At 36.7% G+C, this 18787-nt stretch overlaps 2 protein-coding genes across 2 annotated transcripts in view; one reads left to right on the top strand and one right to left on the bottom strand.

Annotated features, from left to right (window-relative positions):
• lmbr1 (limb development membrane protein 1) overlaps positions 1-7655 on the top strand; it is a 38660-nt gene extending 31005 nt beyond the window's left edge. The window contains exons 16-17 of the mRNA XM_032551464.1: positions 3780-3941; positions 5002-7655. Of these exons, the coding sequence (XP_032407355.1) occupies positions 3780-3941; positions 5002-5087 (248 nt within the window). The 3' untranslated portion in view covers positions 5088-7655. The remainder of the gene's footprint in view (positions 1-3779; positions 3942-5001) is intronic.
• Positions 7656-8985: 1330 nt separating this feature from the next.
• rnf32 (ring finger protein 32) lies at positions 8986-15983 on the bottom strand. Its single transcript, XM_032552153.1, is given in 5 exon segments — positions 8986-9189; positions 10985-11024; positions 14305-14462; positions 15662-15804; positions 15965-15983. Coding segments are annotated over 5 exon segments (564 nt in total).
• Positions 15984-18787: the final 2804 nt, after the last annotated feature.

Raw genomic sequence — 18787 nt, 5'->3', positions numbered from 1 at the left:
GTGACCGGCTGCAGAATGGGATGGAGCAAGCATACAGTGAGTCACTGGGAGCTTTACAAAATATCAACAGGTTCTGCTTTGTGACGCTGAATAAATGAAAGGAATAGATGCATGAGACTGAGCTGAAAAGGAAAAAGGCCTCCCACTGAAAGATTAAAAAAAAACTCATTGAGAGTTGAGTGTGACGAAGTGAGATGTTAGGAGAGAAGAAAAAAAAGTTTTGTGTGTTTATCAGTTTTTTTTGTATACTTTCCAGTGGGGGGAAACAAGTGTATCACAGTACAAAGCTTTGCAGAATATATGTCATCTTTACAGAGGAGTGACAGATGAGTTACATCAAATGCATATTATAACCAGTTCCCAGGATGCAGAGTGGTTGGGTTATGAACCTACTCAACTTTAATAAGGTTGACTCAGAGACTTGCTGCGTCTTATTGTCTGTAGTCAGGGTTGTTACGGAGATTTGAGAAGTACTAAAACAAGGTCGATCGATATACACATTTTCTAATATGGTTTCAGATAACACGGTAACCTACCACCCCGAATCTAGAGTTTAAATCTTATACCAAAATTACCAATATATATGTTTCAAAATCTCTCCATCTATCTGCCAAATTGTTCCTACAGTTTAAACCCCTTTCAATGAAAAGCCATAAAAAGTGCTTGAGTGAGTTTTTTCTGAGCTTTTCACTGCTTCATGAGGCTGTTTTATAAGCCAAACTGCTTTAAAGATAGACTTTTCCATGATGAAGGTTGTAGTAGATGAAGTAACATGAATGTTTACATTTTTTTAAAATAAATGTGCAATAAGTAAGGTTTTGGTGTTGCAGGTTCACCAGGAAGGATAAAATCCAACAGGCTGTATGTTTTGCTATTTTGCTGCATGGGGCTTGTAGTTTTTGTGGAAGAACGTCCACATGTGTTTACCAGAACTGCTGGTTACAGAGCATTTGAGTGTTTCTGGCTCATTTCTGAAGAAACAAACAAATGAAGGAAGCATAAAGTGGATAAAAAATTTAAGATGAACCTAAACATGATTTAAGACTTGGTATGGAAAATGTGGTGTGTTAAGACATTTTAAGACATAAAATTGAATGTTGTTTTAACAACCAAAACAATTGCTGTTTTTCTTTCCAAGGTTAATTATGTTATGCATTGAATTTTAATTTTTTTGTTTAAAAACTGCAACACGGTGCTTCTTTTATTTAAAACTGACCATAGAATAAAAATTTCTTACTAGCCTGTGATTTCATAGAGTCGGTGAGGACCAGAGCTAACTCTAAAATCCTTCCTAAGATGAATAAATGCATAAGAAAAAGAAAATGGGGATATTTTCTGGCAAGGGTTTCATATTTGTTAACATGTACAAGCAGCTGATTAGTCCTGAAGTGTTTCAGTAAAGACTTAAGCAATCTAAAGATGACCCCGATCAAACAGATGAATGCCTTTTGGATGTGTAACCAACAGCATGCAGATAGATGTCTGCAACTCTCCACTACAGATATGCTCTGGTCATTTTAAAAATCAATGTTTTTAAAGTTTTAATTAGATTTTATCAAATTACCAAACCAGGATCAGAACCTTTGCTATTAGAAACAAATTTGGCCAGACCACAGTGCCTAGCTGCATCGACTGAGGTCTCCGTCATTTTTCTCCCTGCCTCTTCATGGGCAATTTTGTTAAAGGTCTGCAATGTCTGCCAAACTGCTTACTGCGGCTGCAAATACATCTCTGCAGACACTGAATCGATAGCTCAATCTAATTGACGACAGAGATTGTGAAGATGTTACAGGAGAAGTAGTGCCCAGAGACTGGGGCTTCTTCAGTCTGACACATCAGAATATGATTCGTGCATACAAATTATAGACGAGATCAGATATGAAAGTGTTATGAAACACAGACTTGAATTGGTGGTTTGCTTGATCAATTTACCATATTAAATAAAACAGTATTTTATCATCCAATTGACAGCATAAGTATCTTTTAAAATACATTGTAAATCATAACTGACAAGATTTTGTTGTTCAACTATACAAAAACGAGAGTCGGCAACATAAAGATAAATAGGCTGGGAAAAAAAGCAACAATGATGGCTGCAGTAGAAATTTGACATGATCAACTCAACCAGAAGATTTAACATGAATGTTAAATCTTCTGGACCTAAAAGGTCTTGCAGGACCTGAAAGGGACCTGCAAGACTAACTGTAAATTTATTTATTACTAGATTACAGTTTAAGCTGCAAACCACCTTTAATTAATTGCAGAGTAATTTCTACCTCCCGAAGCGCCAAGATGTAAAGCCTTTAACTCATCTATTTTTGACCGTTGCCAAACATGCATATCCAGGCTAAACATGGGAGCATGAAAACAATACAATTAAAAAATAGGTTCACCACCAGGTAACTTTATTTACACATTTAAAAAAATGACCAAACAGTTGGAACACTCATTACAACTGCTGCTAAAATAAGTTTCCAATTTATTTTGACTCTACTGCATGGACTTAAATAAATACTTACCAAATCTTATCATAGTTTTCAAGTGCATATATTATTCAGTTTTGCAGTTTACACTTAAGCTGCAAAACAGTACATAGGGAGAAAACAGCACAGAGAAAACAGTGGGCACTTTGCACCGGTAAACTAATATTGTGTTGCCTTATGGCAAAACAAAGCTGCTCCGGATGATGCACTGAAGTTAAAATAATTCTAAAAATGATTACAATTATAGCAGTCCTTACTGTATTCATATGTGTAAAAACACAAACTTAAGAGAATTACTTGGAGATAATATTTGGTGGCCTATCTCTTTTGAAATGGTATCGAGTAATATGCAGAAAGACTTTACCTTAGTATTTAATTTGTATTTTTGTATTCTTTTGCACTTTTGCTTACTGTGTGTTATCTTTGTTTTTTGCCTGGGAGCTGCTGGTAACTTCAATTTCCTGAGGGAGTCTTCCCAAGGGATCAATAAAGTACAAGTCTAAGTCTAAGTCTAAGTCTTTACTGCCCACAATTATCTCTTGGAGCTTCAGTTTAATAGCAAGTGATTTGTAACAGTTCTTTTTTGTTTCCTTTTATTTTTGTGACCAATAGTATTTGCAAACAGATATTATGTCATGTCAGTGAGGAACTAGTACTGTGTTTTCAGTACTCTGATACTTTTTCCTGGCATCTCATCAAACAAACTTTAAACAGTTGGAACGCTACGCGGAAAAACTGTAGCACTTCTAAAACTAACTTTTGAAAACCACAATTTACTTTGATATGATTAAAAAGCCCATGACTTTCAAAATGTATTTTGTATCCTGAATGTATTTGAATTCTGTTTACATATCTTGAAGGTTGTAATAAAAAAATTAAGATATTAAAGTTTTATATTTTTTAATGTGTAAGTAGATGACTAAAAAGGATTTTTAAAATGTTTTAAAAAGGGGGAAAAAGAAATGTTACAAATCACTTACCGTACACAAGATTGTAGAGACAAAAAATAGTATTTGATTTGATTCTGTCTTTCAGAATGAGTGTTTTCACTTGTTGAAAGAGATAAGCTCCTGCAGAAAGATCCGTCGAACTGCAGGGAGAAAAGATATGGCTGCATTTTCCAGAAGCCTCAGTGCTTTTCACCAAGAAGGAAAAAAATCCTGCTTATGAACACAGAACCTCACTTTTCAAAACTGGCATTGACAAAATAAGTTGTATGCGTTCCCTTTGTGGATTTTGTCTTTTGAACACTATGGGGGAGAAAAACAATTTGACAGTTCTGTTTGTCCTTTACAGGTATCACCAGGTTTGATCTCTTGGGGGACTTTGGGAGATTTAATTGGCTGGGAAACTTCTACATTGTCCTCTCATACAACTTGCTTTTTGCTGTTGTGACAACTCTTTGTCTTGTGAGAAAATTCACCTCTGCAGTGCGAGAAGAACTCCTGAAGGCCCTAGGTAAATGTCTCTTAAGCCTAATCTTATTTTGTTCTGGAACATTGACAATCCACAGGTGCATTATAGTGGATAATAAATGAAAAGTTGATTTATTTTAGTAATTCAGTTAAAAAATGTTAAACTCGTTTTTAATGTAGATTCCTCACAGAAGAATACATTTCAGGGGTTTATTTCTGTAAATTTCTTATAATTATGGCTTGCAGTTTATCCAAACCCAACATTCAATTTCTCATAATATTACATAATATATGAGAAATGAGTATTGAGTATATCTTATGAGTATTTTAAAATGAATTTTTAAAATACAAAATGGTCTACATAATTACGGGAAAGACTGCTGACTTCTCAGTTGTCCAGCTGATTTACAATTTGTTTGTGACGCCCTCCACAAACGAGATAAGACACCAATAGTCACTGCTAAATAAGCTGGCTTTCGGAGTCGTGTCTCCAAGCATGTTCACGGAACATTAAGTGGAAGGAAAAATGTGTGGTAGAAAAAGGTGCGCAATCAGTGAATGTAGCCGCAGTTGCATTGAAACCTTAAGAAGTGCAGGAGATTAGCCATTGAGGACCTACTGCATTGATGCAGCAATTAATGCAAAAGGAGCCACAACCGACTATGGAATGTATATATTCTGCAGTACATAGACATACATGACATTTCTGTAATAAAAATGTTTTTGCTGGCTTTATTTAATTTTTAATTTTCTGAGAATCTGAATTGAGTATTAGCAATAAGCTAAAAGTTTTAGTTCTTGACTAAAGTTGCTGAAATATATAAACTTTTAGGTGATTTTTTCCAATTTACTGAGATGCACTTGTGATTTTATTTATTTTTCAGATTGAATGACCTAGAAAGAAACCAAATAAAAAAAATAGCAGTGAGCTGCATTTTAAGACTTGATGTGACTATTCCTGAATGTTTGATACACAAGACGGAATGGGGTTAGAAAATGTCAGATAGAGGCACTGAGGAGAGAAAAGAACATCAATACCTCTGCCTAAATGAAAATCTGAGGCTTTTTAATGAGATTTCTCTGCCTTATCTCCCACCGCCCAGGTCTGGATAAATTGCAACTGTCAAACAGCCCCGCAGACCCCGAATCTGGAAAGCTCTCGGCCAATGGGCATCAGAAAACTCTGTGAAAGGGACGATGGATCAGCACGCACGCACACACACACATGTTAGCAGAGCCACAGGGAGATTTCAACAGTACTGTCTGAGTGCTGAAAGGTGAAAAGGATAGGAAGGAACTTAATAAACCCAGGCAGTGTCTGACTGTTGCTGCAAATGGAGGCTGAGAGCAATTTAGCTTCGTGACATTCCATCCTCTGCGTCTTTGATGGAAGCTGGAACAGAGCCAGGGCGGAGACAGAGGAGTGAAAAAGACTGGCATCAATGGACTGACCTTGATGCTAACCTCAACTGTGACTTTAAACTACCCATCTCTTGCTTCTGGGGCATTCTTGCACCCGTCGTCGTCACCTTACTTCCTTTTGCAACTCTTACCTTTGCACTAGATAAAAGCAGTTTCTGCTTGGTTCCGTTTCTGTATGAAAGTCTTAAATCAGTTGCTGAAGTAGAACCCAACCATTCAATTACAAAGGTATTTAAATTCATTTTTTTCTAATTAATGTTGGTGAGAAACTCAGAATAAATTAATTTTTAATTTCTTTTTTGTGGTTGGTTGGTTGTTTTTTTCTTAGTGGTGCAAGCATGAGGGGATCTCAATTTGTCTTTTTCTTCTTTGAACTGAAAATAAGAAAAAAACTGACAGAAAATGCTTTTTGAAACATTGTAACTTGTGTTTTATTCCCACTGAACAGAGCCAGAGCAGAATGCTGCACCGCATTGTGGGTTGCATTTTATGCATTGCACCTGTCAGGTCTGAACGTCTTATCTTGTTGTAATTTTGCTGTCGTATGTGTTTTTATCTGACTTTATGCAAGTGGGCTTTAACTTTTTGATGTCAGTTTGTATGAAGGAGGACACTGTGTTTTTTAAGGTTCTCCTGATTTGATTTAAGCCAATCAGAAATTGGCCGTTGTTAAACAAGCCAAATCTCACTGATTGGAAAGCTTTAGTTAATCTGAAGGGAATCTGTAGTTTTGTCTTACTTTGAATTTTTGCACATCTTCCATAATTATTTTTGCTCTTTCAAAAAAAAAAACAAAACAAAAAAAAAACAGGCACGCACAGGAAACTGTTTTGTAAATGTTGTACTTACATGTATATAATAATTTGTTTCAGATTTTATTCCAATGTTTGGATGTAAATAATCAGTTTTCACTGAGCCCACTGAAGGTTTTACAGAAAGCATCTTTGATATTATTTTAATCATATGTGTTCTGAAATTCAAACATGGTAGGCTTAGAATATTGCTGCACAGATGTATCTGTTTGCATTGACCTCACTCTTTGCGGAGCTAAGGATAGTAGATATTCAATAAACACAGATGGATTTGCATTTGGCTCCCTTAGAAGATTGTGGAAGTGAACAATTTGATTTACCAGTAATTTAGAGGGGCTGTCTACAATTTGTTTGTAGTGAAATATAATTTAAAGACAATAAAGAAGTGCAAGTGAAAGAAGGTTTTGCTACAGGACCAACATCGACTTCATCTGTAAATCACACACAATTTGTTCTATGAATTCGTGGAGCACCACAAGCCAGCCAGCTTTGTAGCCAAGAGAAAGACTTGGTAACTCAGGCGTCCCTCTACGTTTTGTTGCATTGCTGCGTAATCTTGTAAACTGTGATTTTCTTTGTCTTCACAATCACCTCAAATGCCTTATGACAAAACATCTTATAGGCGTAATGTAATGGTAATTGGTCTCTTTGCACAGCCACACTGTGATCCTATCTGCCACTGAGTTTCTGCTTCAAAGCCAGCTATATGTAACTTTTTTTTCACTATTTAGTGTTTAGGAAGGAGCTTCATTTTTGAGCACTTTCTTGCATTGGTTGGAATGATTCTACTTGGATGAAGAATGGCATTGTTTTTCTTTGTCATGACAAATAGAAATCTGAAGTTACAGTATATATGCATTCAAGACTTGAACAAAAGAAAATGTACAGCGCAATTTCTTTTTATATACACTTGCAATGTCATGCAGTACACAAAAATATGACAAAGGGCATCCAGTAATATTTCATAATAATGAAAAACAAATAACTTTCTGTTCTGCCAGATATATTTTGTTTTTGTTTGTATTTTGTTGGTTTTTGGATGATGTGAAGATGTGAATTCTGAAGATAAAAAGTGATATTGTAAATTAATTAAGATTTAAACAGTTTTCCATGTAAGAGAGGCAGATGAATTAGTCAAAGTAAAGATTTTCTCCTTTCATATGCGCAAGCTGTAATTTAGTGAAGGATTGAAATAAAATAACAGTTCCATTGGCTTAAAAAAAAGTGGACTTTTTGGTAATTCTTGGGAAAAATAAAACTTCACATATAAATATTGGACCACTTTTCCTTTGAAATAATTTTACTGGTTTTCCAGTCCATACCGTCTGTGTTTGAATGAAGGTGTCAAGTCGTTTCGTGCTGCAGGTGTAACTTTTATTTCTATCCATCTGTCTGTTAATCTCTGCATGTAAATTTTGGTACATGTTTTTGTGAATGTATTTTTTACGATTTCTCAGTTTGATAAATGGTATTTTTGTTGTTTGTGTGTTTGCAAATAAAAGTAAAATGTTTACCTGCTTTTATTTTGTCTGAGTGTTTGAGTTCTATGTGACCTTGGGTGGACATCACATTTTTACATTATTTATCTCTTTTGGATGTTAAATCCTGACTTTTTTTATTCACATGTAGTGTACATAATTGTTGCAAATGGATTTAGTTCACTTGGTAAAATATTTTTATGAATTATGGAGATAATCAAAAATGCTCAAATTACATGTTTAATTTGAATAAATATCACTCTCTGAATACTTTGTATTATTCCGTTTCAATTAATTGTGGCTCTTGTCCCTGTTTAAGCCAGTCAACTCTAGTAAAATACGCAAAATTAGGACTGCCGATCAAACCTCAAAAATCTGAGCTATATGGATGTTGATGGTTTGGATCTGATTGATGTGAACTCTTAGTTGTTTTTTTGGGGGGGACAAACATGGTGTTTTCCATGTAGGTAGTATGTACCTCATACTACATTGTGACAAACTTTGTCCAAAATGTTCTCTAAAAAGCCTTTGTGGTACACTTGCATTAAATTTCACTCAATGAGTGACTTTTGAAAGCCGTCATTTACATTGGATTTATACAAGGGTAACAGAGGGGCTAAGTACAAGCGCATGTTATATCTTTTTTTATTTCCTTCCACCTCAAAATCATACTCTACTTTGTGTTAACCTATCACAAAAATCCCAAGTAAACACATAGTAGTTTGTGTCTGTAACATGACAAAATCTATAAAGGTTTTGGGGGACAAACACTCCTGCAAGCTGAGTTGCGCTTATAAACAAGCACAGCTTCACCAATGATTAACCAGTGTCAGCTTCCTGTATTTAGAGGCCAATATGTCTTGCTGTTAAATGTTTCATAGCAAGCTGCATTCCACTTTATAGAGTTTGCACCCATGCAAAAGGGTGCAAGGTAAGTGTTGAAAGCACATTCACCATTTGAGGCTTCGTGTCAAGGTTGAGCCACTCCTGCCTCGTGCTCAACCTTTTCACACCAGATAAAGAGAAATAAAGACATCTATTTTTTTTCTTTTGAACACGCCCAGGTCTCCTGAATGGAAAAACAGCACTGTTGGTAAAGAAAGCACACAATGAAGCCTTAAGGAGCAGCAAATCTTAATGTCTTTTCAGCTCCCCGGTGGCAGTCCAGGCTATGAATAAAAAGTCTGCTGTGCATTATCAGACTTGCTTCTGTTTTTAGTAAACAAAAGACTACTACTCCCACATATCTACATTCACATTGTAAAGTGAATGATCACGTCTGTGGAGATCCGTGCTCTTTATGCAGCAGCTTTGAAGCTCTTGTCTCTTTGCAAGCTTTAACATGTTAGGAGGAAGGCAAGGTTGGAAACAGAATTCAGGATTTTATGACCAACTGTGTCTTGTTTCCGACCTGGCTCTTCAGTCGCTCCCACTCGTTCTCCCGAGGTTCTGAGATGCCTTTTCTCTCCAGCTGTTCGAGGACTCGTCTGCTTGATGACAGCGAACGGTCGATATCACTCAGAAAAGCCTCCATGTCGGTGTGACAGTATCGGACAAAGCTGTCATTCAGTTCCTGCAACTAATTAGAAAAATCATTTTAGTGGCACAAAGGATGAGAATGTTTCATTCAGATACACAATGGAGCTGTGTTTTCAGCGATGGTTGATTGTGAGTTTATTGTAATGGCTGAGGCATGCTGACAGGTTGTAGTTGTTAAATAGCCAGATCAATACTGTCATGTCTCCAACTAACATGGAGAATTAATGAAAAACAAACAAAAAAAACATATAGTGCTGCTAAATATTTAAATAGACTACACTGAGGAGTTTCGCCTGTTCAATCAAAAATGTTTGTTTTTTTCTATTAGCATTCTGCAGAACTAACTGCTCTGATATCACATGCATCCAGCACTATAAGTTTTCAACATTTTGTCACATTCTGAACACAAAAGTGGTAGATTAAGGTAGAACATAATTGTGATACAGAGGTAAAAGAGTGCATGGTTCTCAAAAATGTTTTATAAATTAAAATCTGAATTTGAATTCAGCTTCCTTTAATTGGACTAAATAAAATTCTGTGCAGCAAATCATTTTCAGATTCACTTGATGACTAAACACAATCACCTGGAGTGTAATTTAAACTCAGTATGAATACAGATGTTTTCTGAAGGTCTGGTTGGTAGGGAGCATTGATGAATAAACAAATGTTTGCCACAAGTCATGCATAAGAAACACGTGGAAGAAGGTGGTCTGGTCAGATGCGAACAAAACTACACATATTTGGCCTTCATGCAAAAAAAAGTGTTTCACCCTTAACACTCGATCTTCACAGTGAAATATGGGAGAGGCAGCATAACGCTGTGGACACACTTACAGGGGACAGACATGCCTGGTCAGAGCCAATGGGAAGGTTGATGTCCTTAGATACAGGAGCCTGCACATGACTCATCATCATATATAGCGATATAGAATATAATAAGATAAATTTTCCAACTACTATTCTTACAAATAAAGATTTTAACCATAGTTTTTGAATTATTTCATTTTGTGGAGTTGTTTGACATAGCATCTCTTTATAAAGGTGTGCTTACTCCTGATACACATCTACCTTCTCTTATTTACAGTAACTGTTATCAGACAATATCAAAAACGCTGAATGTGTTCATGTATTGAATGCACACGTGAACATTTAACAAGTATTGGAATAATAGTTGTAACTTTCAATTGCAATTGCACAACTCAAAAAAAGAGTAGGCTTGCAAAAACCAAACTTCCTTTCCTGTGACACACACACACATAGCCAAATGCTCTCTCTTAAGCCTTAAGTCAAAGACACATCAGAATTGCATTACAGATAGGCTTTTATCACTGATTAAACACATTTTAGCCATTCAATGGAGGGTTTTATGTCTCTGGCTGACTTTTCGACAGTCAGGGCAAACAGCACAGCCTGAGGTGAACTTTGCCTTGTTCCACTTTAGAAGTGGATGAGAGAGGGCACAGAAATGGGGAAGCGGAGGTGGGCCCAGAGGTGTTATCTCGCTGCAATCCATCTATGTCAGTACTGTCTTGCTTAATGTGTTGACTCAGGGTCGGACCTCTGTAGCTGAGCAAAAATTGAAAGCTGTGCATTGGAATAAGCTGATAAGAATACTGAAGCTGGCCTTATATGAAGGTGTTTTTCCCCTCTTCTCCCAGGGAACACCTGTGGCTTTATGATACAAAGATGCTTTATTGCCCTCTGCTATCACAAGGAAAACTAAAAGAATAGGTTTCCCATCTCACACAGGTCCCAGCTTAGCACTGACGTGCCTGTTTGCATTACAGTCAGCTAAGCAAATAAGTCTTTCCCCTGAAAAATCGTGTCAATCATACCTGTCGGCGCCGTGCTGCGCTGCTCTTGAAGATCATCCTCCTTTGTGACAAAAGATACGAGACGATCTACTGACCACCCACTACTTGGCAACCTTTGAGTCACACAAATAAAATGTGGTTAAAAGCCAACTTTTTAGTTTTTACTTTTCAACTAAAAGTTGAAAAGTGAACCTAGTATCCCCAAAAATGTGTGATTATCTGACATTTCAAACTGTTTATTATTCTGATTGTATGACAACCATCTGCAAAAACACAAAGAACATTAACCATCTGACAAGCACTTTTCTGATGATTAATTATTGGTCTTAGAACAATCAATAATTAATCATCACATGGTTCAATACTGAGCATTCATTTAGTCAAAATAATTAATGTTTAAATGAATAGAAGAGTACAGAAATACCCTTTACTGTATTTGTTAAGTTGAAGATGTATTTCAGAAACATATTGGATGTGCAAAACAATGCTTAGCAGTCAGTTTGGTTTAATTAAGATAAATTATTATGAGTAATAATCTCATATTTGTGAACTCATAGAAGAAGAGCTCTTGCCTCATTGGCTGCGTGACATCACATAACTCTTTTTTTTACATAAAATGTGCTCCTGATGCCCCCTCTACAGCCCACGGGTGAATTTTACATGCGTTGCATTTTGTCAAGAACACCTAAACTAAGACCGAGTCAAGACTAAGACTCTGAAGGATGTATAAAATTCTAAGACTAAGAGCTAACCAGTGAGAGATTATATTTAAGAGCACTCCTATATATACAGTCCTGATCACAATTGTAAGACCAGTTGAAAAATTGCAAGAATTCATATTTTGCACTGTTGGACTTTCTATGTAGTGCTTCAAAATGCAAAAATGGCAGTGAGACCAAAAATGAATTTCAAGTGGTCGATCTCTACTTGACTATTAAGAAGCTGACAACAGTGAATGATTCTTTCTCCTTCCTGAGCATGTCAACCTGTACACAGCCGTATGTGTTGGGTTTCAGCATTAGGTCTGAGCTAATTGGCTCAGTAAATGCTGCATCTTTGTTTATGAGACACATGAGGGAACGGTTTATGGGTGAGATGTTGGAAACTGACAAGGGAGAGAGGGTAGGACACTCTGACCCTTGCAACATATTGCAAGTCTGGACCTCATGCATATGTCGATTTCCTTAATCAGCCTCTTTGAAGCAAAGCACTCCGTGTGATTGCAACACTCCACACAGAATGAACTACCACCTGCTCTTCACTTGACATTGAACATTCATCTGTTGGAGCTTCATCTGTCATAAAGAGGTGTGAGTGAGTGGATTTTCAGAAGAAATTATTCCCCCTCTGTAGAGAGCTGATAAATGGTTGAGAGCAATCTTGACCGCTGTAGTCGCTGTTTATTGAAGATCTCAGCTTGGACAGGTTCACTAGGTGGCAATGTTCCCTTTTCTTATGGGGTACCATGAAGCATGAGAGTGAAATTATTTAAACCAACGGTCAGAGATTTGTCAGTATTACTCCATCATGTCCATCCTCTCCAGTATGAGAAATTTAAATGCATAAAGTATCCAAAAATTTGACTCTTTCTTCACCTCTTCAATGTCTTTCATTTTCAGAATATGGGCAGTCCTCCTGACATGCTTCAATGAATGAAGATAAAAATCAACCCAAACATGCACAGCAGAAAGGATCCTGATGTATTAACTGGAAGATCCAGATTGTTGCAACTAAAACACAAAACGCTGTCATTGGTGAACAAAGTATGTCATTTACAAATTATTAAAAAGTGCTTCAAAAGTGAGAGCAGATGAGTGAAGGTGCATTCAGAGGCTAGAAAGTTCCTAAAACCCACTCCTCCACTTTGGAGATACAAAATGTGCAGTGGGTATGGATGTTGCATAAATGTTAGTCATTTATGCATTTGAATATTTATTTTCAGATTGGATTGATCATACAATGAAGAACTTCAATTGGGTGCACACTTTAGATTTTATTGTGCAATTTGTGTGGTTAAAATTTCAGATATGGACAAGAACATAAATAAAATGTCCCAACATGTTGGTAAGAAACACATTTGTGGTTGCTATCAACAAGTTTCTGGAACGTTTCTGGCTGGACATTTCAGAATTTGTCCCCTTATCATTCAAACCTTGTTCTAGAAGCTGCTAACAGACATAATGTTTTTCTGTATTCACACGGGGGTACCTTTCTTACTCCTCTTATTCCTCAGGCAACTACCCATGTGATCTAAAAACACCCACTGCTTCTTCTCATTGAAGCCAAATTTCTCAATCTTTATCTTCTTGGACAAAAAAAATACCTAGAAGTAACTTGGCTTGTCCATGAGGGCAGCTGCAACTTTTAAATGGGTTTAAATGTACTGATTTTGGAGCAACTACATCTTCCAGGAGCTCTGTCCTTCAATGTTGATTTTTTTTAACTACCTTTACACAGGCACGCTTCTGTTGCAGCAGTGTATTTTTTATTTTTTCCATTTTTTTCTCCGAAGAGTTTTTGCGGCGCTAGTGGCTCGTATTTTTTCGACAATAGGCAGACAGGAAGGAGGGTGAAGAGAGGGGGGAAGACATGCGGCAAAGGTCGTCGGGACCGGGAGTCGAACCCGCGACGTCCGCGTCGAGGACTAAGGCCTCCAAACGTGGGGCGTGCTAACCCCCTGCACCACCACAGCACACCAGCAGTGTATTTTTTAAGAGAGAACTGAACATTATTCACTCTCAAGTTGTTAGGTGATTGTTTGATTTAGATGGTTAAAAATTTAACTGAATTTGGTTTTCCAAAATGACAAACACATATCAAAATTAGACTTGAAAGAGACAAATTAGGCATCTAGAATGGTCGAACGCTAGCAATGCCTTTCAAGAAGAGTGGTTGAACAACTAAAAGTGTCTGTAAACTAGGACTTTACTAGGACTGTTTGATTCAAAATTATGCTTCCTGCAGCTCAGTACCAAACTTACACTCTGCTCCAAGAACTGGCAAGTCATCTTTTTGTCTTTGAGGAACTTGATTTTCTGGACATTTTTGTACTTTGTTTGCATCTCCATAAATTAGAATATCACTGAAAGGTTTATTTATTTCCATACTCAACTAACAAAGTGAAACACACATCAATTATTTCTGAAAAAATATCAAATTTTCCTTAAACTTCACAACCATGTGCTACTTTACAATTTGTAAATTATACAAGTTTCTAATAAAATACAGTTGTAATGAGAAAGAATTGAACTAATTCAACAGGTATGAGTACGTAGAGTCTCGTTCCTATGGTCACTGAAATGGTGTCATCATTAATTATACTGTTATATACCATGGTTTACCTGGTAGAACAGCGACATCTGTCAAGTCAAGCAGCGTCATGAATTACACATGTTTCGTAATGCTCCCTTCTGCACATTGGGCAGCACTTCCTACCAGAATACCACTCAAAAGCCTGCATACAGTTTCTGTGGAAAACATGAGAGCAAGACAGAAACCCCTAAAAAAGGAGAGAAAAGACATGTGCTGTAAAAAAAAAAAAGTAGTGAAACTGCTTCTGAATTTAAGATTATTTCACTGACAAGGGAAGCCTCAATTAATATTCAGAACAACACAGACACACACTTAAACACTTTCACCTATATAAAGATATCTGTCTGTAGCTTTCAGTGCTATTGTCCAATAAGACTGAAGGAGTCAGCATGACCCCCTGTAGGCTATATAGGACCTGCCCTATTGCCTTCTCATACCTTTGAGAGAGAGCCTTTTATCGTCTGAAAGGAGAAAACCAAAGCTATGAAGCTTGGTACACAAACCAGTTTACTCAGACCTCTTGAGTGCAAGGAGGAGGCATATTGATTTCCCATTGTTTTTGGCCTCACCAACACACTCCATCATCAGTGAAAGGGCTCCCCGTAGTGCACAATCTCCAAGACCCTTTGACAGCCTATTAAATTACAGAGAAATGTTGAGTCTTTCTTGCTATAAAAAGGATATAAAATAAATAATTGCAAAAATACCCTGTTGATCTAATATTCTTATTACAAAAGCTGTTTTTTGTAATAAATCCTTTTTTATTAAGGTTGAAAAAATAAACTGGGTTATCAACTCAGTTGATAAATGAGTGAATGTCCCAGTCAGTGCCAGTGACTCATAACAACTGCTGTTGTAAGCAGTTTTAACAATCACATCAATGAAGTACAAGACTATACCACAATTGCATTGTCATAGTTTGAAGGTTTGCAGGAAAATGCCAACTCAACAAAGACTCTCGTCACTTTCTCTTGTTAGCAGGCTCTAATTAACTTTCTTTTGCCCCGAGTTAAACTAATATTTACATGTGCATCTATGGCAACTGTCCTTTGTGAGGCTGGTTATTCTAGTTCCACATTCTTGAGGAGATTGGCATCTTAAAAGGGGATCAGAAAGGTGCAAAAGACAGAATTACCCTCACAGTAACACACTGATTGCTACATCATCGCCTCACAGTTGAGTTCCAAGGCAGTATGGGTAAATTTGTACAGTTGTCTACACAGATTAGAACATACAAGAACAGTGGGGGAAAGAGGGTGACTAAGGAAAATTCTTTGTGTGTGTTGCTATCCGTGTGTGCAAAGAAACACAGCTTTCCCTAAAAACAGACACAGAAAACGATTGGGTAAAAAAATATTTACAAGCAGCTACTGTGTTGGGGAATACCTGAGCCTGAAGGCAAAACTCCTCCCTGCGTATAGCACACAGCTTAGCTGATTCTTCTTGCAGTATAGACCTTGTCGTTACCTGGATCCATTCATCTTCTGTCAATCTCTCAGTAGGGGAGGCCACCAAATCCAACTTCTGAGCTACAAACAATAAAAAAAATGTCCAAATATAAATGTATTAATCACATAAAAATGAGACATTATATTTTTGCAGTTGTAGCTTCTCTTGATTGGCACCCTATTAAGTAGAAAAAATTATAAATCTTCAGTACATTCAGTGCCATGAAAAAATAATTCCCACCTCTTAAATTTTCCCACATTTTGTCAAATGCCACAGAGATACATTGTGGTGTAAAGACTTTAAAGGGATGTGAATGTCATTGACATGAATTGCATAGAGTTTTATCTAGCTAATCTATAAAGTATATAGTTCAATATTTTTACTTTAAACATTGGGCTTAAAGTTTTTGAGGGCCAACATGGCAGTATTAGCTTTACAACTACATGAAACCATCAAGGCTTAAACCAAAGCCTTTTGGCTACAAATGCAGTCCAAATAAACATTAAAATGGCATCCAATCCTGTGTTGGTGATCAAGTGTGGTTAGTATTTTATAGACAAGATAGATGGCTTCTCAGCATCTTAAGTTTGGATCATTTCATTCAAAACTGTATGACAGAGCACAGATCTAATCAGTTTGCTCACTGATGCATAAGCTTTTGCCACCATATTCTAAAGTTTGACTCTATGATGGTACTTTGAAGACTTAGGGATTTCTAGGTGGCACTTGCTATAAAAGGGTTGGAAGCTGCTGAGCTGAAGTCGGTGTTAAAAGGTCATAATTTCTCTCTCCCATGCTTGGTAAGGATGAGGGGCCACATCAAAGCTCGATAAGGCCATAGTATATAACTGCATATAAACTGTTTCCCGATTACCATGTCGTTGATTCTTCTTGACTTCAGTTTCTGTAAAGTCTGTTTACTAGTGTAATATTACAGTAATATTCAAGACTTACTTTAATTATAACTCGAGCAAAGATACTGAATTCTGAACTTTTGAACTGGACTGAAAAAGATGTTTGTCAATGTTTGTCACATAATTACCTTATGTGATCAGGTAATTATCACATAAAGAAAATAGGAAGAAATTCCTCTACCTGTGACAGAAAATCCAGAAAGCATAAGTTGGTCAAAGACATCCCGTTCTGAAAGATCTAAACTCAGATGAAGTAGACTAACACTTAAATACTTTCGATACTTTTTCACGTAGCACTGTGAAGAGTTAACAGGTGTTTTCTATTTAACCAATTAAGCGCAATGAAAACATCACAGTTGGCAGTTGTTCAACAAAGAACTCAAATTACTAACAGTTATTTAGAACAAACTTTTATGGAAAGGTAATTAAAAACATAAGATAAAAGCAGCCCCAAACCTTCTGCGTCGCCATATTATCAACAGTGCTTGAGTAGTAATTTACCTGTTGCGCCCCGTATCTTGGTGGCATTTGGTGTTTTCCTTAAAAAGCTAAGCCCTACATCGTAATTTCATTTGATCATTTACTTGCTTGGTGTCTTAAGAGCTTAAACTATACCAAAAAGCATTTTTAAATTACATTTTTCACAGTATATGTTTACTCTGTGTTTTCTATTTAACTAACGAGAGTTGGTTACCAGTTTACCTATAGCGTCACCGTCACCAAGTTTGACATTACGGCATCTGATTGGCTGACCTGAAAGGTCAGAGAAAGCAAATTTCATAGAGATAATATAACAATAGTAACACATTTGAAATCTAACTGTTTCTGTCTTTTAACAAACAACAAGAAACCGGTAATGATAACTTTTGATATATTGTTATTAATTCTATTTTATTAATTCTGTCAGTTCTTCACCATGGTTGATTAGATTGTTACACTTAAATAAGAGCATGCATTTCATTTTTGCTGCTTCATGATAAAATGCCTGTGTAACACATTCATGCTCTAGGGCAATTAAGTGAATAAGTTTGTCAGAGAATGAAAATAATTATGCAATATTCTGGAATTTTGCAGTACAATGTAGTTTTATTTATTGTTTAAGTTAAATGCTATATTCTGTGCACATATTGATCTTTTTAAACAGAATTCTGTTCTTTGAAACGAAAAAGGTCTCATTTTCACTAATGATTATTTTATTGTGAGGGAGTTGTCAGTGATCGGCTGGAACCTGTCTAAAAGGGGGTTAGTTTGTGTGTCCAGGTGACTCACTGAGCTGTCGTCAGAGTATGAGCTGAACAAAGCGAAGTTGCTCATACCTGTGCAGTGAGCTAAGAGATCCCTCCCAGGTTGCCCTTCGATGGAAAACCTTACAGATAAGCACACAATACAAAATATTTTGTCCCTGATGAAAAGTTAACTTTATTTCTCACATTAAGTTTGGGTGTATGTGTGACTTTAAAAATACTATGCAGCCTTGACTGACTTTGATGGGATCAGTCCGAATCAGCACAAACAGATAGCTAAGGAGAGCAAGGGCTGTCAATCCCAGAAGTTCTCTAAGAAAACAAAAGGAAGACCTAGCTCTGTCAGAGTAGGAAACTCCTGAGCTTCTCAAGAGGCTGCTGCATTCTTGAGATTAGGGCTAGAAAAACGGAGACCACTGCTGTTAATGCCCCAAACAAAAGGCTGGAGCAATTTATTAGCTGAGAATTGAAGCTCAGGGCTCAATCAAAGGCCTGTGATCCACATTGCCAGACCTGGAGCTTTGGTTTGTTGTTTTAAAGTAAATAATCACGCTTAAAAGATACGGCAAAGATGGGGCTCCAGTCCACCAGAAAGCCCGCATTCTTCCAACTGTCATCAGAATGGATTTTAGGGACGTTGTTTGTCTTTTTGTCTGGGAGTAATGTTTTAAAGAGCTTTTTATTTAACTTCCCTCCCCCTCCTCCCACACCTCTTTCTGTTTTCAGTGTTGAAGACAACTAACTTCAACTAACATGCATAAACTGATTAATGGAGCAAGAATTTAAAGCTAAATGTGAAAGACGAAGCTACCTGGCAAATTTGCACAGGGTCTGCCTTGAAAAAGTATTCACACTCTTTGAATTTTTTAACATGTAAACATGCACCTCAAATTTCACAATATATT

This window comes from Xiphophorus hellerii, chromosome 21 (assembly GCF_003331165.1).
Source record: "Xiphophorus hellerii strain 12219 chromosome 21, Xiphophorus_hellerii-4.1, whole genome shotgun sequence".
NCBI classification, from domain to species: Eukaryota; Metazoa; Chordata; class Actinopteri; order Cyprinodontiformes; family Poeciliidae; genus Xiphophorus; species Xiphophorus hellerii.
This window is presented reverse-complemented; position numbering and strand designations above follow the sequence as displayed.